General features: G+C 40.6%; 1 protein-coding gene across 5 annotated transcripts in view; it reads left to right on the top strand.

Moving 5' to 3' along the window:
* The window catches only part of garnl3 (GTPase activating Rap/RanGAP domain like 3), an 80,777-nt gene that overhangs the window by 3,921 nt on the left and 51,502 nt on the right, over positions 1 to 25,354 (top strand). Inside the window, exon 1 of one of the 5 annotated variants that reach the window (XM_088010849.1) lies at positions 19,111 to 19,369. The exons of the other annotated variants lie outside the window; for them this stretch is intronic. Coding sequence (XP_087866975.1) covers positions 19,320 to 19,369 — 50 coding nt within the window. The 5' untranslated portion in view covers positions 19,111 to 19,319. Of the gene's footprint in view, positions 1 to 19,110; positions 19,370 to 25,354 lie in introns of those variants that run through there. 5 annotated transcript variants of the gene reach the window in all.

Below are 25,354 nucleotides of genomic sequence, written 5' to 3' on the forward strand. Positions count from 1 at the left end.
TGTATCTAGACACTGATCTGACCTCTTTTCCTCCTCCAGGCCACTCTTACAGTCCCAGAGTGAAAGACACCTTCAGGCAGCTTGGTTAATGAGTTACCTTATTAGGCTGTTAGTCTCTCAATTTCTGATTAGATGTTTGGTTCATAAAATAGAAAAAAGATGTCAGTTATGTATATTTTTATTTTGTTTGTCCTCATATTTGTCTTAAGGAGGGAAATCCTTTACTCCTGGACAAATATTGAACATTTTGCCCATGGAGTGACTGATGAATGATGCATCATTTTTTTCAAAACAGTATAAAGAAGAAAAAAAAAAGAATTAATTTCCTTTTGGATCGAGTCATTTTGCGTATGAAATCCTCAAATTTCAACCTTCAGGGTTCAGACTTGACATTCTGTGCTAATCCCCTGGGATTGTCTCGTTCTGATACAAACACGTCACATCCAATTATTATTATTTTTCACAACTGGTGCTTTGGACACTGTTTCATCGTGACTAAGCCTTATCTAACACCGTCAGCACACTGCTAGCTGGCAGACATCCCCCCTGACAGCAGGTAGCTGCAGAGTTGCAGGTGGAAGCAAAAAAAAACTTGGATGGACCTCGGCTGGAAGTAATTACTGGGTCATTTTCCTCTTCGGTGCCAGACTTACTGGTTGAATGTTTGTTCATCTTATGGGGACGTTTCTGTGCGCAGATGTTCTTCTAATGTGCGTCTTGCTGTCTGACGAAAGATTCCAAACAAATCACAGAAATTCTACAGATCATTTTTGAAGTATTTTTTAAATACACCTTGTACAAACACCACTGAATTGCATCTGCAATCCTAACGTGTCACTGTCAAAACTTTTTCAGCCTCTAATAGCTTCTTTTCTTCATTGACCTCCATCTTCATTTTAACTATGATCAGCTTCTCCATATCTGCATCACCACAGCATGATGCCACCACCACCATGTTTTCACATTGTAACATAATTGTCATGAGGTGGGGTTGAAGTGGTGAGGAGGTGGACGCTGAGACCCAGGTAAGATGAATAATGAAGAATTTATTGATGCAGCTCACAGTCCAACAGGCAGCACGGCGGAAGGTAGCACACAGCTAACACCGGTAGCAACTGGATAACGGACTGAATATACGAGCTAGGCCGACGCAGGACTTCACAGTTCTACTGCCGTACGACACTCAGACAAACTTACAATAGACATCGACACGACGACACAGATTAACGACAAGGATCCGACGAAGAACACAGACACAGGTGGGCTTAAATACACATGGAGGGTAATCAGGTAAGTAGACACACCTGGGAGACAATCAACGGGGAGGACAGGACAGAGACTCACTGGGAAACAGGAACACATTGAAAAACTCAAAAACACACAGAAAACCACGGATCATGACAGTACCCCCCCCTCAAGGGCGGATACCAGACGCCCAAACAGAAAAGTCCAAAAACAACCCAGCAGGGTGGGCGGCGGGGCGACGGCAGGAGGGCCAGAGTCCAGAAAACAGTCCAAAACACAAAACAACCCAACAGGGTGGGCGGAGGGGCGACGGAAGGAGGGCCAGAGTCCAGAAAACAGTCCAGAACAGGGAAAACCAGTCCGGGGCCGCCCACAGCACCAGAGGCGGAGCCTGGACCGCGGTGGGCGGCGTCTCCGGCACAGGAAACGGAGACGTGGAGGCGGGTCCGGCGGTCTCCTCCGCCGGCGCAGGAAGCGGAGTCCCAGAGGCGGGTCCGGCGGGCGTCGTCTCCGGCGCAGAAAGCCGAGACGTGGAGGCGGGTCCGCCGGGCCGGCAGGAAGGCCGGCTGGGATCTCGGGCGGAGCAGACTCTGGGATCTCGGGCGGAGCAGACTCTGGGATCTCGGGCGGAGCAGACTCTGGGATCTCGGGCGGAGCAGACTCTGGGATCTCGGGCGGAGCAGACTCTGGGATCTCGGGCGGAGCAGACTCTGGGATCTCGGGGGGAGCAGACTCTGGAAACTCGGGGGGAGCAGACTCTGGAAACTCGGGGGGAGCAGACTCTGGAAACTCGGGGGGAGCAGACTCTGGAAACTCGGGGGGAGCAGACTCTGGAAACTCGGGGGGAGCAGACTCGGGGAGCTGGAACGCAGCTGGAGACGGGCAGACGGAGGTGGCGGCTGGAGACGGGCAGACGGAGGTGGCTGGAGCGGATGCTGGAACTGGCGGAGGAGGCTTGAACGGTGGGGGTGACAGAACTCTGACGGGTGTGGTGAATACTTGCTTGTGCAGAAATTCTTCATAAAGTTCTTGAACAAGGTCCAGCATGAACGGGTCGGCGTGAAACATGTTAGACAGGGTACTGAAGTCCTCCTCGAACTGGATGTTATAGATGTCCGGAGATCTGAGGAACGGGTAAACGGGTGGAGCTGTGGCGGTGGTTGCTGGGTCCATGTTGGCGTTCCTCACCGATGTGGTCGGGTCCTACTGTCATGAGGTGGGGTTGAAGTGGTGAGGAGGTGGACGCTGAGACCCAGGTAAGATGAATAATGAAGAATTTATTGATGCAGCTCACAGTCCAACAGGCAGCACGGCGGAAGGTAGCACACAGCTAACACCGGTAGCAACTGGATAACGGACTGAATATACGAGCTAGGCCGACGCAGGACTTCACAGTTCTACTGCCGTACGACACTCAGACAAACTTACAATAGACATCGACACGACGACACAGATTAACGACAAGGATCCGACGAAGAACACAGACACAGGTGGGCTTAAATACACATGGAGGGTAATCAGGTAAGTAGACACACCTGGGAGACAATCAACGGGGAGGACAGGACAGAGACTCACTGGGAAACAGGAACACATTGAAAAACTCAAAAACACACAGAAAACCACGGATCATGACAATAATGAGCTCCTACTAGGCCAGTGAACTGCATGTGCAGTCAAATTCAAGAAATTAGAACATTATTGAAAAGTAAATTCATTTCAGTAGCTCAGTTCAATAAATGAAACACATTATAAAGATTAATTACACACAGGCTGATGTTTTGAAGCCTTTGTTTTTGTTCATTATGATGATTTTCCACTTACACTTAATGAAAGCATGACATTTCAGGGTTTCCCTCTGAAAGCTTGCTAAGCCTGGTGCTCGGGGTGGTAGGGCTGTCATCTAGCCGCCCTCCATGTTTTTCCTGTTAAAAAATGTTTAAAGTTGACAGAAAATTTAAAAAATATCACTTGATAATTGTACATTGTTGGAAAGCTGGAAGATTAATGTCTAAAATGCCTATAAAGTCTTAAAAAAGGCAATAATTAAAAAAAAAAAAAAAACTAAGATAAATTAACAATGCCAAGCTTGGTGGGAGCACAAGTAAAGCCTGGTGGCCCACCAGGCTTATAATACACTGAGGGAAACCCTTCATTTAACATATGTCATGTTATTTTAATTCAGAAATCTGGTCTTATTAAAAAGTTGTTGCTGGTTTTAAAATGTACTTTTAGTCTGAAGTACGTTCTAATTTATTTAATATGACAATACATGCTGATCTCCAGAGTGTTTCAAGCTCTCCATTTAAGATGTAAGAAGCGTTGTTTGTGCTGTAAAATAATTATGTATTGACAAGAAAGAAAACCAAAGGCCTGGAAACGTATGATTCAAAAACATCAGTGAGTCATTTGTTACCGAAGAGCAAATCTGCTCCTTTCATAAATAAGCTAAGCTTTTTGAGGTGGTGGTAAAGACAAACGCACACAAAGTAAGTCCTCTGCTCTCTGATCTTAAGCTTGACAGAGGGAGAGGCTGGACATCCTCCAGGAACAGCAACTCCTAACCTAGTCAGAGTCTCTTTGAATTATTTTCTAAAGCAGTTGCAGCCTCTCTGTTTGTAGAGTCTTGCCTGTGATTGAACTCTTGGCTGATCTTGGATTTATGAGCTTAGACAACACGGTGATGCGTCAACGAGCAAAGTGGAGACTGACTCGACTCTGACTCTGAGCTGACGGAAGCGGCACGACTCTTAAGAGACGGCCACAGGTAATATTATGACTGCTCACGTATTACGCAGTCACTGATCACGGGGGGAAAGATGTCCTGTGCTAATGCCAGGAACCGAAAACCAGAACGCTTCCAAAGAACCGCGGCTGCAACATCAGCAGATTCAGATGTGGGGGGGAGGAGGGGGGGCTGGAACTAACTCCATTGTTTGCAATCTTTTGGGCTCTCATCAATCTTTTCTTCAAGTATTTGTGGTTCATTTAAGGGAAAGGCATGTGCTGGCAGAGAGCAGCTGAACTAGAGCGGGGGTGAGGAAAAGCAAATCCATCATTAAGCTAACAATGTGCAGTCAGAGCGCGTTGCTATGGACTCAGATCTGACAAATATAAGATAAGGAGTTCCGCCACAAAGTTGGCGGCAAGGATTCTGACAGACCGCATCCATGTTGCAGCTTGGAAACGTCTGCCTCTTATTAATAACCTGTACCTGTCTGCCGATATGCTAAACGTCGAACATATGCCTTCGATCACTCATGACAAGAGCAGCTATTAACTCCACCTGCCACAGCAGAGCAGTCTCGATTCCTTCCCAAGCGTCTCTTTTTCGAGCTGATTCTGGTTTGTTTGCTTTGAAACGCTGTCAGAGCCTTCATTATTGTTCCCCGCTGCCAAACTCAGATGCTCTCTGATTACGGCTGCCAGGGATTTCGCTCTGGCTTGTACCGATTCCAGATGTAGATGAAGTGTGTGGCACTGCATTCATGTGCTTTGTTTGAACTCGAAACCGAAATGTGACCACATGCATGTTTAAAAAAAACAAAAACAATGAAAGCTAGAAAAGGAGATCTGACGTAGGGTTCACCCTCTCATGGTTTACTGGTAAAGCTTTTTACAGAAGCTTCAAAGCTCCGTTTGCATGAAGAACATGTGTGGTAAATGCCTGACAAAATTCCTGATCTAGATGGATGTAATAAACATGTAGCTAAGACACTTTACCTGTTTATAGTTCAGCACTTATGTGTTTCAGGTCACTTTTAATATCAGACATAGGAACATTGATTAAATACAAAAATACAATTTTAGATGATGAATTCATTCAGGTGAAAAGGGTGTCCAAACTTACTTAGCACTATGTAAAATAACTTAGGAATTATTAATTTACTTTTTATCAGTACTGTAAAAACAGACTTTAATTGTAGAATAATCTACCAAATACTTAGTGTGTATTTGATTTATGCTCAAAAGTCAGAATGTCTCAGTTCCAAGTCAACAAAACGGGTCACTAGATTATGTTACGATATCACCAGCGTGAATGGTAGGTGTTCTGGACAAACACTAGTACGTGAAGGCAGGTTTGTTGGGTTGTGTCAAAAGAAAACGGCACAAAAAGCATAATCTTGGATAATAATAATAATAATAATAATAATAATAATTAAATGTTCAGTTTTAGAAGAGAACAGAAATAACCTGTATTGTCTCTCTGCGGGGAAATCCAGGTGTGGCAGCAGGCAAGTCAAAGCATACAGATGAACAACAAGGTTGGATATATAAAAGCAAAAACAGAATAAACTTTAGAGGAAGAGCCAATTTACAGCATGAGGCAAATGTTGCTGTGGAGGTTTTAAGCAGAGATGAAAAGAAATGTAGAACTAAGAATGGTAAAAATTGCCACAGATTCATAATTACATTCCAATCTAGTCCTTGATTAAGTGATTCTAACGCATGAGCATAATTTGATTCAAATCAAGTCATTGAAATTCATTTGACAAACACTTTATTAAGTAGCTACGTGATCTAAGCCGTTCCTTTAGTAGTGTTGCTTATCGTCTGTGTTTAAGGTCATGCTGGGGAGGTGACCTTTGACTGCAGGCTGCCTTCAAACAGGACTTTTTTTTTGTTGTTGTTGTTTAATTAGACGATGGATTGAATCATATGCCATGACATATTCAGAGCTCAAATAGTTTTATAACATAACTCTGCTTTAAATGCCTCCACAACTCAATCCTGGGCGCGTCTTCCTGAGCTGTCTCCCTTGGTCGTTCTCCAACAAACCACTCAGGCCTTCACAGAGCAGCTGCTTTCATACTGAGATTACAAACAAATGAACTCTGAGGGGAACTGATTGTTTTTGATTTTATTTAGTTGGTGGGGGGGAAAAATGCATTCCACACTTTTTTTCCTTTTCTTCTTTTTTAGATTTTATCTTAGGATTTATCTTAAACCCTTCCACTTCTCACCTTTTTTTTTTTTTTTACACCTTTTTTGTTGCATGCGATGTAATGCATTATAATACGCTGACGTTTTGTGGTTGGAAAGTGATAAAATGTGAGAAACTTAGAGGGGTTCTGAATGCTTTTGCAAAGCTTGTTTACACTTAAGCTGCTGAGACTCTGGTCCTTGAAAACGTTTCGTCACTGAGTTACTGTAACAATTGGAATCGTAAGTAAACAACTTAATGCCATTCTTCGTCGGTGAGCTCATTAACATCTGTTACAGCTTATTTTTTATTATTATTTCTGTCAAACATCTAGAGACCAGGGAGATTTTCTGCCTCAAAATTATGGATTGTTAATGGATTCGTAAATAACTGATAATCCCAGGAGAATAGGGAGTTCAATAAAGTGCTTTTCACACATCATTTCAGGAAATGTGCAAACAAACGTACTTATTATTTAGTCGTAGCTGTTCTATTAATTGGTATTCACACTTTTCACAATTAAGGAGGAGTTAAACAGGAAAAAACACACTGGAAGGGACATTTGTGAGCATGTGGAGAAAATGTTGCACGAAGTCAAATGAGGAAATTTCCTTTTTCCGTTGAAACAGACAAAAAATTGTGTATCTACAAAGTTTTATACATTAAAATGGTGGATCACAAAGCAGCACCCTGTAGAACATGCCATATATCTGTGACTTTAAAGACTTCAACATTCTCTCTGGTAAATTTTAAGTATTACATAGACAGCAAAGTGTGCATAGAAAAAGCTGCACATGTGCAACTTTTCACATCTGCGACACCTTGCACATTATCCCTGAAAAATATTGTGATTTGTGATTTTTATTACATGTAAACACCAAATATAACTTTATTTCAGCCATTAAACAAAAGATATCAGAGCAAAAATGGGAAGACGTGGAGCAGCAGCCAGATCTGATTTGAGTTGTGGTCCTTCTTCACTGCTCCTGTCTTCAGACCATAGATACAGTTTTATTGTTGTTATTTGTCTTCCATTGTGTGAAATGTTCTATTGATTTTACTGCCTGAGTTTTCAGTCAAGTTTTTGTTTTGGTATTGAGTCATTCTCATGTTGGGTTGTCTTGTGTTTTTTTTATTTATTTATTTATTTATTTATTTATTTTTATTCTTTTGTTTTTTAGCCTCCCTTGGTGTTTTTCCTGAACTCCATGCTTTCACCCAGCTGTTTTCTATTCTCTTAATTAACTCCCACCTGGGTTTTGTCTCAGTAATCATCCTCCCCAGTACATGTAGTACTGGGGAGTACTAAATCCAAAAACTCTCTGTTTTTGGATCTTTGTCGATTTGTGTGTTGAACGTCGTGTTTTCGACTCAGTCTGCTTTCCAGCTCCCGTCACTCATGGCATCTTCAGGTTTTTCATTAAGACCAAAAGTTTCCTCCTTGTACATCTTGCATGAAAGTTGAACGTGTGCAGTTTCCTTCTGATTGTACAGCCATGCACTTTTATATCAGCAGCAGCAGGAGCCTGATGTAGTTTACAGGCTTCGTTTAGCATATTGCAATTTGCTCTGAGGGTGAACTTGCTTGACAGCCGGAGCTGGGAACGCTGCCAGTTGTTTTGAATGTCGGCCTCTTGTCAACATTTTCCATTCAGTTGCTGATTTCAAATTCTTCTTAGGCCTCTTTAAGTGCCTTTCTAGACTGCAGCCTTCCTCCTGAAGTCTTTGCATTGCTCTTTTAGCTCAATGATGTTCACTCTTGCTTTAACTTTTCGTAAATGAAACATCTGAGGTATAAACAGGGAAAACCCCATTTCAGAAATCTGCCAAGTGAGGTGGAAATCGTGCATATGATGTGATACACCTGTGTGTAATTTTAGCCATTTTCAGTGGGAATAAATTTCGGCGTACCCTGATGTAGTTCTCTACAGAAATGACAGCTTTTTAAATTGTATTATGCAGAAATTTTGGAGAGATATTTAGTTTTTAGCTGTTTGTAGCTCTAGCAAAGTCCAGCCATCACAGCAAACAAGCTCCTCCTCCTTGCAAATGCGGAAACAGCTTTTGCTTTGTTGATACAGACAAATTAATAGACAGACTGATGCCTGCACCCCATAAGCTGAACAGGGTGGTTCTGGCATCTTATGAAAACGAGTGTTTACCTCTGGAGGGTTTTTTTTCTGCATGTTTGACTGGGAAAAGACCTTGAGATCACTAAAGGAAGTATCCTTCAGCCCTGGGAACAAAATGGTTTTCTTCACTTCAGATGGTTGCTGGGGAGAGGGATTTCCAGGCTTTTCTATTTGACCTGTTATTTTCACGAGTTCATCTTCGACAAGTGGAACTGGGGGATTGGATAGTAAAAGTAAATCATTAAAATGTGACAGTTACAGTGGATATAAAACGTCCAGCCAACCCCTGTTAAAACATTGTACATTTTTGTGTGTGCATACTCAAACTATAACTTTGCTGCACCGTGTTTAAATTGCGTTAGTGTGCCAAGTCTTCTTAGGTAAATGCATTTGCTTATTTACGTCATTTAGATAACGTCATAGTTTGCAGAGACATTGCAAAGCATCAGAGGACGAGTTATCGTCCAAAGACACTATGAATGTCAGCTTTAAATACAGAAATGATTCATCTCATCACATCCCCATAAAATTATTATTGCACTTTGTGCTTCTTTTTCACTTTTTTTTTTTTTTTTTTTTTAAGATTTGCCCGATACTATATCCTAAATACCCTCATGCGGCGCCTCTTTACACTGCTGCTTTCTGACGTCCATAAAAGGCGGTAGGCTGGGGGAAGCTGAAACGGTGTCAGCTAGGATGGTTCTCCTCTGCTGAGCCGCACAGCCCGTCCCTCAGTGAGTTCTGGTAAACACTGGACTGTAATCGCTCCCATATGTGGCTGCATAGCTAAACACGCAGCACACAATGGGGCTCAGCAGGCTAATTGAGATGGAAAAATGGACCCAAATTACAAGAAGAAAAATCGCAAAAGGGAAAGAAAGGGGGGGAAAAAAATCCCTTGCTTGATTATAACCCTATGTAAAGTTTTAGTCTTGGAAACATCTGCTTCCATTTAAGACTCCAGGACATTGAAATGCACCATGCTCAAGGATTTCCCTGAAGGACAGAAAGAACTGTTTCCCAGTATAGCTGCCTGGAATAAACCCAGTGGAGCTAAACTCGCATGCTGTTTGGGATGCAGCCAGTTTGTGTTGAGAGGCTTTAGCCACATGCACTTAGGATTCCATGCATTTGGAGATTTTTCTTTTGCTCACAGCTCTAAAAAACGTCCTTTCCTACAACGATCCGCACCTTTGCAGCGATTCGGTCGGAGAGTTAGCGATAGTTGAACTTTCAGATACAAGAACAGGGAGATCAAAAGGAAGCAATGAGTCACATCGACCCTACTGTTCCCACTGCTCAACCTGTATTCAGAGATCCAGGGAGGACAAGAGAAGGAAACGGACCCTGTAAAGGGTTAATGTTGTGCATTTTTACCCTGTGGTTTTACAGGAGGCTGGGCAAAAGCCTTTTGTTGGCTAGAGGGAAAGCAACAGAACAAGAACATGAAAGAGAGAAAGCCACTGAGGAGATATTTGCAGAACTATATAGGAATGTTGTTTGTACAGGCGCAGGATCGTATTTTACGTGTCTGTAGCGATTACAGCGTCTAACAAAAGTATTCACACCCCTGGAACATTTTTGGATTTTGTCACATTAAACCTATTTTTTTTTTTTTTTTTTTTTTTTGGGGGGGGTAGGAGGGAACGCTAGACAACATAGACAAATGTGGTGCATAATTGTCAAGTTAATGGAAATCTACAAATTATAGATAATATAATTCACTCGTGAACTCTTTCATGCACACATGCACACTCAGATATTGCATAAAGACGCTTGTAATTGGCAGATAGACATGTGAAAGCAGCCTTATTATCATGTTGTCATTTTTGTGACAGTCTTTCTGTTGGGGATTTTATGATTCGTACAAAACCTGTAAAGAACCAGACACAAAACCAATGAGGGTTTATGACTTCCTTTGCAAAGGGAGAGATCCACAACCTCGAATCCGCTCAGGATCAAAGATTGGTGAGCTCTACCCTCCTCTGCTTGGGAACTGGCTTTTATTATGATGACCTTTTTCAGTAGAACAATGCTGAGATAACAAAACAGATGGACCCATCTGAGTAGGAAATTACATTATAGATAACTGGTCAGAGTCAGTTAGGTAACTGAACACATGTAGATAAAACACTCAAATAAAATGATAAAACAATGATTAGTTTAACCCAACACTTTCGTTGTTGTTGTTGTTGTTGTTGACAGTCTCCTCCAAGCTGTCTCAAGCCCAATCATGTTGGGTTGCACAGATGAGACGGAAAACACACTTGTGATTCCGGCAAGCCAACCTTGAAAAGCCAATGTTGCAGTGAAATGGTTTGCGTTAAAACATAGTTATGAATGTTTTAACGCATCCATAATTGGCTCAGTCAAAGTCCAGACTTAGATCCAACTAAGAATCTGTAGCAACAATGGAAAACTGATGTGCGCAGACGTTCGTCGCTCAATCTGACCGAGCCGGAGATGTTTTGCTACTGAAAATGAGTAAATACTTTAGCGTCTATAGTCATATCCCAAAGAGCTTTGCAACTGCAATTGCACCAAAATGTGGTTCTGCAAAGTGTTCATTCAATATGGCTGAATATAAATTCATTTCAAACTTTCATTTGTAAATGTTTCATGCATTGTGTTTGTCACGTAAAATGTCGATATAACATTGCAGCTTTAGTTCGAGTATATGAATGCATTTTCAAGCTACTATAAAAAATAGGGTGTTTTTTTTTTGCCTTCTGTTGTAAATATCCTCATCTGAAATCTACAAAATACAATGACATATTTATTTTAGTGTCCAAGCTCTTATAAAGCAGAAAACACTTAGGCGTAGCTAAGCAACAGTTCAAATACCAGCTTTCACTCACATGTGTCATTTTCACACTTTGTCTTCAGAATTTTGAAGCCATTTTATTCATAGATATTTAAATGCAACACCTTCTTTTATGCAACATGTTCTCAGGACTCAAATGAGGAACCGAAATGGGCTTAATGTTGCAACTGCAAGAGAGGGAACACCCTCTCTGCAAGATGAATAACGCTGAAAAACCACAACCATTTGGTGCTTTGACATTAAAGTAACCTCTTGTGAAATGGGACTGTTTACTGCCAGGACATTTAGGCCTCAGCGTAGAATGATTTTATCATAGCTAGGTGTTGCCATCATCTTGTTACCATGTTCAAAATGACGTCAGGTTATACACACGTGGACAAAATTGTTGGTACCCCTCTCTGAACATGAACAAAAAGCCCACAATGGTCATTCGAATAACTTGAAACTGAAAAAGGTAATGATAAATAAAAAGATTTATTGAAAATAATTTTTAAAAATGACATTTTCTTGTGTATTTGAACTATGCAAAACAACAGAATATTTACAATGAGCGAGAATAAAATGTGCAAACAACAAAGATGTGCAAACAACTGCAGGAATATATTTGAGAAGTGAAAAGCTGCAAATATTCGGAGGAATGTAAACACCTATTTGTTTGCTGGGAGCAGTGATAATAAAGTTTAACAGCTGCTGGGAGGAAGTATCTACAAAAACTTTTAGCAACTTTTCTGAAGTTATGTGTTGTTCCAACAGATGTTTAGTTAAATAACTTGAATTGTTCGGGATTGAAAAGGGATTCATTCATGTTAAATGTTAGCAAAATACACACACTGTTCTTCTGTTTTTAACATGACTGTACGCCCAGTGGAAATCTGTTTGTAAAAGAAAAGTTGGTTTCCAGAAAAGGCAAACATAATATTATAATAAGAAATGAGAGTGCAGAATAAATGTTGATCCCTTTAATCTCAGTCACAGAGGCGTAGGGTGATGTGTTGAAGTCTGGCATTCAGTGCTGTGAGTGGAAAAAATACCTCAAAGCACTCTGAGAGGCTGAAATTGAAAATCTGATGCCTACCTGACAAAAAAGAAAGAAAGAAAAAAAAAAAGAAAATAATAGTGGCACACTGTTTCAGAAGACTGAAGATCTCATCTGTGCAGGCAGGGGATTTCGACCTTTAGATCAGTTGAAGAAAATCTTACCTAAAAGTCAGAATTTTTAAAAATGTATGCTGAAATAAAGGACAAATGTAGAAAGAAAGTCCATCTAGTTTACAGCGTTAAAAAAAACAGGATAGTTGTTTATATGGTGTAAGATGTATCTTGTACTATTTGTACCATACAAATTGCGTTCTGGAAAATTTTTTAAAACATAGAATACTGTTTTAAATCTAAATCTAATCCTACTTTTGAGATTGTCCGTAACTATCCCATTGACCCCCCCCCCCCCCCCCCGCTGCGATATAAACTACATAGTGAAACAGAAATAAAACAAACTAAATAAAAATGTATTATCATTAACAGACTTTGGTGACATCAAGTGAATAAATACATACACATAACCTGCCTTTTATGTGTTTAAGATGTCGCTATGCTTTTAGAGTGAGGCGAAATGATCAATTGTCATTCAGATAATTGATTCTGATAACGTGATTACTTTGATTTGCTGTGTTTGCACAGGCAGCCGGTGTTTTTGTTTGACAAAGGTAGGTAGGTAAAGGATTCCCAGTGGAAAATGATTAACAAATGTTAAGGAATGGTAAAGCACAATGTGCCGTTCGTTATGTCAAAACAATTTCTTACCATTCCCAGAAGCAAATAATCTGTGATTACATACTGTGGCCACAAGAGGGCAGGCTGTTCCTATGAAAACTGGGATGTGTTACTGCAACCAGGTGGGAAACAAAGGACTTAATAACAGGTATTCACATACTGATTTTATTACCTCAGCCATTACTGTGAGTTAGTCCAAAAAATACAAATAAACAACAAAACACGAGTTGTTCTCATTTGAAAATTCTTTGCATCAGTTGTTATCAGTATAGAAATGTCATTCCTGATGCACAGATGACACTTTTCCTCTAGGAGGAGTGCGTTCTGCTCTGACCAGATGCAGGGATGCTCATTTGGAGAACAGGTGGACTCGGTGGCAGGTATCATTCACAAGCAGGCAGCAGGCTTAATGCGATTCTCATTATTACACTTGTTACGTTTCCTCACCGGAGCAGCCTGGCCTCTGCTCCTCACGCTCAGGTGGACGCACACGAGGATGTTTAGCTGAGGGAATGAGGACTGAGTGGTGCCCAGAGACTGCCTGAGTGCTATAGACAAAAGGTTAATTCAGCAGATCACGTTTAATGAGATCGCCATTATCAATTGTGGCAACCTGACATAGTGACATTTCACAGGGGCCACGTGGTGACTTTCTGGCATTTGAGACTCGCCAGAAACAAACAGGCCGAGGTCTGGATCGAAATCATCCGCCTGCATGTGCGTGTGTGTGTGTGTGTGTGTGTGTGTGTGTGTGTGTGTGTGTGTTTGCGCTTTCAGACAACACGTGAGGGGGATACAGGTGGCTGCTTACTGCAAATGAAGTCTGTTGAATGCTTGAAAGGGGAAACAGTGGTTTTAATGTGAGCTTCTGTTGGCTTTCTGTGTTGTATCACAGCATATATCATAAGTCCAACAATGCTACATGCAAATGAGGCCCACTATTATGACTTTTTTCCTACTGCGGGTTGGACTCGCAACAAAGGAAACTCGGCACGGCGGGTGTGTTTGATTTGCATGTGGCATCACGACACGCGCAGCAGATAACAGTTCCTCTGTAGCAGCTTCTGGTCTGCTTTGCATAATATACCGTGCGGAAGATTTGTTATTTCACTCATCAGATGGCTTCAGAACTACAAAGCAGCTGATATCGGCAAGTTTAAGTCATCCATCCAGTTTCAAGCAGGTTGCAATGCGTGGGAAAGGTGCAGTGGCTTCATGTGGGCCACCACAGGGCCAGAGCTGCAGCTGTCCAGAAGGAAGGCGCCATGACTCGGGGGGATTATCGCACTATTGAATCGAGAGCTCCTGATCCGTTTCATGCAGATTCAGGCGCTTCAGGCTGCCAGATCTGCGAGTGCCTGCACAAACACGGTTATCCCACCTGAAGATCCATGGCCTCACATCCGCGGTGTGGACACATGGACCGTAAACCCACACGCCGTAATGCTTACACCTACGTTTAAATCCTCGCCTTTTGAAGTTTAATTTGTCTGGGGAGCAGAGAGCCTGGGATACTTTCGCTCCGCTAGGCTCCACGCAGTGGAAGATTTACAGCGTATTGTTCGCTTCCTAATCAATACTGACAAGGCTCAACAGACAAAAAAATTTAAAGGGGGAATGGGGTCTGTTTAACAGTTCAGAGGTAATTACAGCCATGTTGACAAAGTACATCAAGTATTTTGGCAATTCGATGGCGGATTTGAACGGTTCTTTTTGAAATGATTATACAAATTTAATGGGGTCAAAATTATACATGCATGCAGGATGGCATGTGTGCATACACCTCCACTTCCCATTCCTGCTGCAGAGGGTTTGCTAGATGCCAGCTTCAGCTCTTCTGGGAAGGCTTTTACGAGGTTTATGGGAATGTTTGGTCATTTGCATACGTGAGGTCAGACCCTGATGTTGGACAAGAGAGGCTGATTGCTCTCACCCATCTCAAAGGTGTTCTTTTTGGTTGAGGTCAGGTCAGTCAAGTTCCTTCAGAAGAAACTCTCTCATCCATGTCTTTAAGCAACATGCTTTGTGCACTGGTGGACCATTATAAATAAGCTGTGCCCCGATTCGGTATTGATATCTGTACAGTATCAGCAGCAAAAGGAATATCAGATTATATCTGCCTGCATTTCAAATCTCTGATAGAAGTTCTCCACTCCAGCATTTCCATCCATCAGGGCTTGTGTACTGCATGCAGACCTGTTAGCTTATAATAAATGGGTCAGTTTTCATATCTATTGTTGTCAACTATTGTTCTGTGAGTAATATCACTAGATCAAGTCTTTCCTAATACAAAATAAGTACTAAAAGTGTGTGTGTGATTTGTACTAATATTGTGACGGGTCAGTATCGATATTGGCCAAAACTCAAATCTGCAATATCAGCATCGTATTGTAAGTGGAAAAAATTGTATTGGGAAAACCCTGAGTAGTGAGGGAACAGGTAGCTGCCATTCATAAATTGTCCCAGATTGGAGATGATATTGTCCAAATTGTCTTGGTCTGCAGAAGCATTAACAGTCCTGGAATAATCTTCCAAAATATCAGACCTTGACCTCTTAAAGGCATGAAACCAATTTAAATGAGGTGTGCCAATAACAAGAGTGGTCAGACATCAAGCAAGAACTGTGGCAGGACCCATAGATCTTGCAACCAAATTATATGGCTTCAGACATTTAAACTAATTTTTTTTAGTGGGCTTATATATTTGAATGTGCATTCCAATTTTGACTGTTCCTATATTAGAAAAAATCTACGGCAAATCCAAACTTGTTCAGCAATTTTGTTTGCCTTTTAATAAAGGTTGTATAGCCCATAAAAAGAACAGCTCAAATAAAAGCAAATTACTGAACGCCTTAAAAGGTTATCATCTCAGGTTTCCAGATAAGCATATGGAGTGGGATTTGTTTATCACCTGAAGCAAGCCATTTGCCCATTACACCAACTCCTTCTGCAAAGAGCAGGAGGACCGCTTTAACAACTTGTTTGCAGGGGAAGTCTTCTCACTTCCCTTGTTAAAGACTGACCTCACCGACTTCGCCAATGAACGAAGCAGATGACCTCATGCAAAAGCACAGGGGCGGGCGTGTCACAGTCGGGTTTATGTAAGATGTATGAGCGTTTTGTGTGTAGTAGTAATCTGTCTCTGGGCACTAATTAGAGCCTGGGGAGCTTTGAGGCGTCTCAGGTTAGACTCCTGTAACTTTATCCTGATGCAAGGCTCCGGTTACACTTGGAAACAGCTCGTTTTTTTTTGTTTTTGTTTTGTTTTGTTTTTTTCCCCAAGCCTTAAGCTGCAGCTCAAACATGAGATTATTTTTGGAGAAAGGGAAAAATAAAAGAAACATGTTACGCATGCTTGTAGCTTTAGGTGTTATCCTGCGGTGCCGGTGGGGCCGCAGAGAGAGAGAGGGGTGGGAGTTGCTGCTGATCTGAAATTAATGAGCAGCTGAGTGCTGTGCAGCCGCGGCTGAGCATTCCTGCACTCTTTCATGTTGTGTTTATATATGAAGCCTGAGCTGCTAACGTAGGCTGCGGCTGTGCCACTGCGAGGGTGTCAGATTTACCTGAGCTCAGGTTTCAGCCGCTGTAATTGAGATTGTGACTGGTGTCAAAAGGAGGGGCGGCGTAGAGTGAAGGATTAAAATCCACTCCGATGTGGTTCTGTTTTGTTCTCCCGTCCTTCTGCTTTCTTTAAATGTCTTCTGCTCCCCAGATGCTCTTTTCATTGTTATTACACACGCCGACTAATGAAAAGCAATTTCAATTTATTGTAGTAGTAATTTATTGGAGTTTAATTAATTAATTTATTTATTTGTCATTTTGGAAACACTCGCTCTTTTTTTTTTTTTTGTAATATGTTACCTAGCACCAATTTAGCAGGGCAACACTATCAGGGGAAATAAAAGAGAGAAATTTATACTCGAAAGTAAGACATTGCTCTAGTTCATTTCCACTTTGATGCTTTTACAAAAGGATTTTTATTCTTATCCTGCTTGAGCAAAAGAAACAATTACGGCAACAGAAATCTGGTTCAGTGCCACATTTACGGTCCTAACAACAACAACAACAACAACAACAACAACAACAACAAAAGCCTGCGATTAAATAATTTTTTAAGAAAATTACTCCTACTGACTGATGCTTTGTCTTTTCAAAAGAAAGTGCCTTACTTTTAATAATAGGTTATTGAAGCTCACTCACAATAACTGGTGATAAAATAGTCTCACATATGCATCGATTTTACTATGTGTAAACACAAAAAATAACTTTTGATGACCACATAACCAGCATTGGGCAAACCAATGTATTAATCTTCTGCAAGTCCAGCAAAGTGACCTTATTGCACTGAAGGCCTTTATTTCAATATTTAATTGAGCAATGAGCTCAATTCATGATAATGGAAAGAAAAATACTGGATTGACTCCAGAATGAAAGCGGAGGTAATAATCTTTTTAATCATTTTATAACCTGGGCTCCTGCATGTTTCATGGAGAAAAAAAAATATGTAGACTCAACTTTCAATTCCATTTCTTTCAAAATATCAAATATGAATGTTCAGCTTGTATTAACACAAGAGATTTCTATATGGCAGGCATTATTATTATTTATAAAACTTGCAAAAACAGGAAGGGAGGAAGAGAATCAAGGAAGATGCAGTTGTTGTCACTGTTTATGATGCCAACTCACACTAAACACATGAAGTTCCTTGCAGAAACATCCACACCCCTTGAACTTGAAGTCCTATTGGCCGTGAAGGGGGAACAGGAAATGCATGGAGGGAAGATCTGGGAAGAGGACTGCTGTTCACTGGCAACCCTGGAGAAGGAGTTGCAGACAGAACAACACATTTTTCTCCATACAAATGACAACAATAAGGCTCACTCTACATTAAACTCATAGAATGTGCTGTTGTTGCCTACGACTATGCATTTATTTGGCTCTAGCTTGCGGTAGTTATGCAATACAGCCTCAGCAATAGGAGCTAAAATACGATAAGCGATAACTGGATAAAGTACCACAAACCTTAAGGTGGCACAGAACATTTTTTTTATTATTTTCTTATAAAAATATCTTTATGAGGTTAAAAGATGAGACTGCAAAGAGTGAGTGATAAGGAGGTAAATCATTTCATCATGGTCTGGGTCTGTTGTTTAGAAAGTCTGTGGCAAGACTTGGTAGCAGATAAGAGGGGGTGGATCGTGACACTTTGTGAGAAGAAGGATCACCAGTCCTGTTAGTATCGATATTTAGTGAACAGTAAACCTGCTGGATTCATCTCAATTTTCCAGTTGGAAATGGATGTTCAGCTGACTGCAAACTACTTGAGGGCTTTTAAAGATACCAGCCAGTGCTGGGTTTTTATTTTATTTTTTTATCCTGTTGACAAGTGTACTCTGATGATGAAAACCCAGCTGGGTAAGGAAATACAGATTTCCATCACAGGATTTCACAAAACACTCAGCACACTGGAGATGAAAGGGGTCATTTCCACTTTGTACTTATTTGAGATGATGACATCACATGAGGCAGATAGGCGTCTTAAATGAATGAAGAAAAAATATATAGCGGGGAAGTGGCTTTTGATCGACGCTGACAGGTTTTCACGTAAAGTTAGAATCTGCGAGGATTTTCCTTTGCGCGGTTACAACTTGTGCAAATCATATCAAACTTATACATCACATTCTGGACTTTGGACGTTTTCTAGTGACTTTTTCGATTAGGGATCCTCGTGTGCCAAACTTTAAACAGATGATCTGATCAGCACAGCATTAATAGTGAGGAGGGGGGCGGGGGGGGTGAAAATATGTTTCAATTTTTTTTTTTTTTCATACAGTGTCTAAGGGCTCATTGCTGCTCCCTGCTCCAGGTCCAGCGGTCTTCTTCCTAATTGACGGTGACATAACAGCAGCAAATCAAGAAGAATAAGCTGCTCTGAATGAGGCTCTTTGGTCTGCAGAGCCTCAGGCTAATCCATCTAACCAAGCGCAGGAAAAGGGGAACAACAAAAACAACAAAAAAACGGTGGTGACCAGAAATGCACCATGCATGTTAGTGTATGTGTGAAGGACAGAGAGAGAGAGAGAGAGAGAGAGAGAGGGTGGGGGGGAGAATAGTGTATGTGTGGGGCGGTGGGATTGGAGTGGGGAGGGAGGGGAGCAGAGATAGCACAGTAAACACACAGCTCCTTTGACTCATCTTAAGCAGTGAGTGAACAGTGTGGGAGCCCAGAGCGGTCGGAGACCACCAGCCCGGCCTGCGCGATCAGCTGTTTTCTCGGGAGTTTGCGCAGCAGTTGATGTCCCTGCGCTCTCAGACGGAGGGAGAGAGAAAGAGAGAGAGAGAGCGAGAGAGAGGAGGGGAGAAACTAAAACACTCCGGGGGTCTGTTTGCTGCCGCCTCGTCCGCTGGACCTCGCATCGCATGGGGACATGAACAGTGTGGACCCCGCCTCTAACAAACTGTTGACTTTCAATCAGCGGTAACGGAACCAACTCAATTCTGCTCTCGTACCTGTGTGAATGCATGGCCGCGATCATCTGTTGAATGCTCGTACTCCTCTGTCTTGTCGTTCCTCTCTGTCGTATTCCTGCAGCTTGTGTTACGCAGCCCAAAGCAGTTGAGGCAAAGCTTTACACCTGCTCCGGTGTGTAGAGCATTTGTTGCACTGTTTAAGCGATTTTTTTTCTTTCTTTTACCAAACTGTCTTTTCAAAAGAGACTTTTAAGGTTTCTGCATGTGTAAAGTGAGATTTATTCTATCTTTTTTTGCGGATATTTGGATAACTCCGAATCTACAAGTCTCCAATTAACCCAGCTTTTTAATTAAACAATGCTTCAGGTTCGCGCTTTAGTTTTAGAACAATATAAATTCATTGACTGATATGCCCTTTCCGCCAACAGCGGACACATTACTATGTACACGGAAAAATATGAATTATTCATGTCATGCTTTTGTCTCAAGGTAGAGAAAGGAGGCGGAGGGAGGGGTAAGTGCATATAGCCAGGGCAAAGAGGCACAGAAATAAATAAATAAATAGAGAGAGATAATAACACATGTGCTTGGAATGAATTGAAAATGGACAGTTTGGTTCTGGTTCAGTCCGAGGTTAGGTCCGGCTTTATGTTGGTGGCGCCACTGCAGCTCTTTTTTTTAGTTCTACAGAGAGAGAGAGAGAGAGAGAGAGAGAGAGAGAGAGAGAGATGAAAGTCAACAAATTTATTTAATGAAAACCACTTCAAAGTCTGAGAGGCAGTTGATGATTATCATTTGTGTCTTATATCATAGGAATTGCTTATTTGAAACACAATAGTAATACGTGTGGTAATTAATGTTATAAAATTAGGGTTCGATTTTTTTTTAAAGTTGTAAGAGCGTAGTATTTATTTGATGTTGTTCTGGTTTTGCTCCAAAAGCCTTTGCCAAAAGTATATAAAACCAAAGATACTTCCAAAAACACATTTTTTTTCTTTTGTCATAAGGGAGGCTAACAGGGCAGCCAGCTGACAGGGCAGTGCACAGCAAAAAGTTAGGGGTGGAACAGTGCATCATTGCTTCTCAGAAAACTATTAGAATTACTTTAAGGTGTACGAATAATATGAAAAAACATTTCAGTGAGTTAAAACTGTAGCCTTTTAAAAACCTTGGGAAGGTCAAATTACTTCACACACACGTTTAAGCTGCAGTTTCATTTAAATTACAACTCTTCTAGTGTTGGATATTTTCACAATTTCTGAATATAGCCAATTTGATGATTACAAAGAGAATTTAAAAAAATGCATTTGAGAAAGTCCTTTATTTGCTCCTGCGGAAATAAACTGCAAAGTCATAATGCTTTAATTTCTGACCACTTTCCCATTTTTTTTGAGCAATTCTATGAGGAAACTTTTAATCTTATGGTTTTAAGATTATCTCCTCAGAGGCACTGATATTTAAAGCTCTCACTTGTGATGAACTGCAAAAATGGTTGCCATGCGGCCAGATATACAAATACATTGTCACACTTCTAACTTCCTGTAGCAAATTGCTGTGCTGTAGAGCTGACGCGAGTTTATCCATAAACAGAACTTTTTACTGATTATAGGTGTGAGTTTTTTTTGTCCTCTCCCACAGTTAACATATCTGCTTATATAGAATGACACCATGAACTTTGCTGCTTTTTCCACAGTTAATGTTAAGTTGTATCCTTCAGCCGCCACAAGGGGGGGCTGTAGCCGCTGCACTTCCCCACTTTCCTCAAAAATAGGTGAACTATTTGCTTCCTTGGTGATGTGTAATGATTAGTTTTGTTGTTGTTGTTGAATCGTCATTATTATTATTTAGACTCATTAATGAGTCTTTCACGGTCTGTAATGTATAAAGTATAATTAAAAGAGGCCTTGCTTTGGAAAACAGCTGGAAGCCTAGAACGACGACTGTCAGAGCAGAGCTACAGTTTACACAAATTAAGCATTTCAGTGAATACTGTCCACTCTGCTGTGACAGAAACCATAATTTGTAACCTCTCCCATACTCTATTACAGTGTAGAGCAGCTCAGTAATGAATATCCATCTTACCTCTGTCCGTTTCTGAGCCATTTGTCTCTGGCCTGGGCTTTCAGAGTAATTTTTCTTTGGCCAACATCCATTAGGTTGCCGGAGAGTGAACGTCTGGACACTGGATTGCAAAGTTCAAGTGATGTAGAAACATAAGAGCAGCTTTAAATGCAGGGCAAGCATAGGAACTGTTTTACTCCTGACAATCAAAATGTGCTGTGCAGCATGCCACGAGTCTGACACAGCAACACCAACCAGCCAACGATGCCAACCAGATTGCAAACAGTTGTACCATGCTAGCATGTACATTCAAACTGCCCCTCAACTCTCAGGCATTATGATTTTTAAAATGTATTTATTCATATTGATCCGCTGTTACGTTATGATGCATTCAGTTTGCATTTGACGTTGAATTTCTGACTTGGAAAGTTAAAGATCTATAGAGAAAGCCTGGGCTTAGTATCCGTGCTTATAAACCATCTGTTTGTGTGTGTATATAGACACATTCTCCTGGTGTTTGAATGGAAAACCAGAAATAAGTACATTGCATATTCCCTTTCAATAGTTTGCAAGCCTTGTCGCTAACCAGCAAATATGAACAGATTTTCTGACTTGCAACTGGACCACGTTTAACTCGGGTTTTAACATTCCCAGAGCCAAGTCCAACTTCTGAGAAATAAAACAAACTCTTTCAACATCGCCTTTCTAAGTAATGAAACAATTCTGGTACCTCCAGCTTGTTAAAGCATTCATTCGTCTTTTCTGGATATAAATTTAAAAAGTGGATTAGATTAGAAATCCATAAGTGAACATTTCTTTTCAAAGGATTTAATATTTAACGAGTTATCCTACTTTCTTCGCATGACTTTTTGCTCATTTAATCCCAGACTCATATAGTCACACTGTAAGACAGTACACTTTCTCTGAAGGACACCAAATCTCCAAACCACATGTCCGGGTTATGAATGATTTCCTGAACCCAGACGTGTTTTTAGAGATTTTTGACTGAACAGTCCACATTAAGCAGGTTGTGTACAAGGTAGAGGGTATTTCTGGCTTTAGATTTATTGTTTCGTTACCAGGAAAAACTATTGACAGCGGAAGAGACCTGAGCTAAGAAAACAGATTTGATGTCTTATTTATTTTATCAAGTAAAGCACTGACCCAAAATAATAGACACCAGCATCTAAACACAGTTGTGGTGAATTGGAAAGAATGTAAACTAATAAAGTTAACCACTACTTTGACTCTTAGATGAGGAGTTTAAGAAAGTTGGGATCTTCTTTACATTGAATCCATACTGTTCTCTACTTGATTGGGGATTTTATTTTTTAAAACACTAAATCCAGATGTTGTTGCCGCGATCCAGTTTTGAATTCTGATATGAGTTTGAGCTGAAATGTGAGTGTGGTCTGCTCTCCCACAGCTCTGCTGACAGGTACATGTTCCTCATCAGCCTCCAAGCACTTTAATCCCTCAGCTTGTTCTTCCTCTTTATAGATGTCAGCACAGCTTGGAGAGGTTTCAGCTGCCTGGTCTCACAGAAGCAATGTTCAGCAAAAACAGCTTTTGGTTCACCGCAGGTTATACACCTCTTACATGTGCTAAAATATCCCCGAAACAGATAAAATTATGAAGCAGGATTTCACTTTTGAAGACTAACACACCTTTTCAGTCTGTAAAAAACACATTTCCTTTTTACTGCTAATTATTGGGTAAAATAAATAAATAAATCTGCTCAAATGAGACCAGCAGGTGTTAATGTTTTGCATCGACAGAACAGCAATGCTTCAAACAACTACTCCTAACATCAGTGCTTTGGCTTTATGTAACAATCTAGCCTCCAGTTCAGATAAGTGCAGGAGAATAAAACAGTACAACATATGACATTTTATGCTTTGCTGTCATTTATGTTGAAAAAAAGCCAAAGTTTTTGTGTCGGAAAATGGGCGTGTCGATGAATCTGTGTCTGATCTCTGATGAACCTCTTTTCTGTGGAATGAGAAAATGTAACTTCGTTTTGTGAAATTTCCTTTGAATGAATATCAAAAGTTGAAAAACAAAAGCTCCTTTGGACATGAAGCTAAAACGGAGATGTGTGCTCCACCACGCTTATGATGATGATGATGATGATGATGATGATGATGATGATGACGATGATGACGATGATGATGATTTGGGATTCAGCTGAATTTCTACATTTATCAGTCTTAGTAGTTCCTTATTCCTAAAGAAAAGTATATGCTGTGTATCAGATTTTCAAAAGAATACTTGAGTTATAGTGGCCTTTTTTGTATTTTTAGAAATCAGATGACTTCACCTTGAAACTCTTTGATTTGTGCTTGAGTTACAGCAGTCAGAAGTAATTTGCTTTTACTTTACAACAACAGCATAACATATGAAGTGTTAGTATAGAGATATTCTGCAGACTAAAGAATATTAGTCTACAGAAGTCACAATATTGTCCACTACACACAAGTTAATACTTGTTATATCAGCAACTTTACACACTCCAAAGCTATGTGAACCAAATATGGCCCAGACAGTTAAGTGTGAACTTAGAAAATTGTGTGGTCGTCGTCGTACCCTGATCAATATCACCTTACAGTAAACCCTGTGTTCTGTCTCAGCACTTTTACAAATGTTGCTGAAAACAAGAGATCAACCTGCTTGAGTGTAGCATGGGAAAAAAAAAAAAAAAAACTATAAAAGCTTGAAAAAAGTGGTGAGCTGTGCCAACTTACTAATATTTTGTTTATTTATTTATTTTTATAAATGCCCACAAACTTGTATAAACTGAAGCAAAGAGATATAAATGAATGGTCACTATTTTTCCGTAACGATGCAGAAGACTTAAGAGGTTAAACCCTTTAGGTCAGATTCTATTATGTAGAATAAAATAATATATATTGTCACGGTGTAATTTGACCATTCAAGGTTCCAAGTCACCTAATTTTACGGCCTGGTGAAAACCAGGGGACATTTTATGACGTCCTAATGTGTAAAATCTCAGAATTAAGTGAGGCAGCAATAGCGAGGGCTTAAAAAGCCAACTATTCTCACCTTTTTAATTATCCAAACCTACTTGGAGCGCCTTAAATCATGGCAGGACACTATAAACCCATAAAATCTACACAAGAGAGACAGAGGGAGAAAAAGAGGTTTTTATTAGCCACAGTGGGGTTGTATTAATTAATCAAATTCCCCTGAGATGCAGTAATGCCATTTCATGACGCTCTCTGCAGAGGAACAGCGAAGGGTGAGAGGAAATGTGACTTGGGTGCTAAGTGGAAAGGCAAGAGCAAAACAAACAGAAAAAAACAAAACAATGTGGAGGTTTTGATGGAGCTGAGATAGAAAGCAAGGACGGTAAAGGTGCAGTGATGAATGCATGCCGTAGTGTCGATGCACAAATGTGTTCTTAAAGCTTCACCGTGAATTATGCATAAACAACCTTACTCTCGGTGGAAACAGAAGCAGAGAAGTGTGTGGGGACCAGAATGTCAGCCAGAGCAAAAGGCTCTTTGGATAGAAAGGTTCGCAAAAGGTATAAAACAACCGTTTTGAATTTGAGTTATAGCCCAATAAAGACTTTTGACAGATTCAGGCAAAGATATTCTTTACAGTCGAATCTTACAAAAGTAGCTTATGGTTGTGAAATGGAAAGGAGAAAGGATCCCTATTTTCAAAAGTTGTACAAATAAAAATCTAATATGTGCAGGGAGTGTTTGGTACGAATAAATCATTTGCTCCAAGTCCCGCTGCAGGTATGTCAGCCAGCTCTGTAAAACTAGAGACCAACATTATTGTCCATTCTTGTTTGCAAAATAACTCAGTTTTCCAATTCACTTTTTCCTCTTCATTTGTTACTTCTGAGAATGTGAAAAATAGGATTGAGCGGTTTCGAGATAAAAACCGTAATTTAATTTTT

This window comes from Poecilia mexicana, unplaced genomic scaffold, assembly GCF_051168715.1.
Source record: "Poecilia mexicana isolate PSO_F unplaced genomic scaffold, ASM5116871v1 scaffold_12, whole genome shotgun sequence".
Lineage (NCBI taxonomy): Eukaryota > Metazoa > Chordata > Actinopteri > Cyprinodontiformes > Poeciliidae > Poecilia > Poecilia mexicana.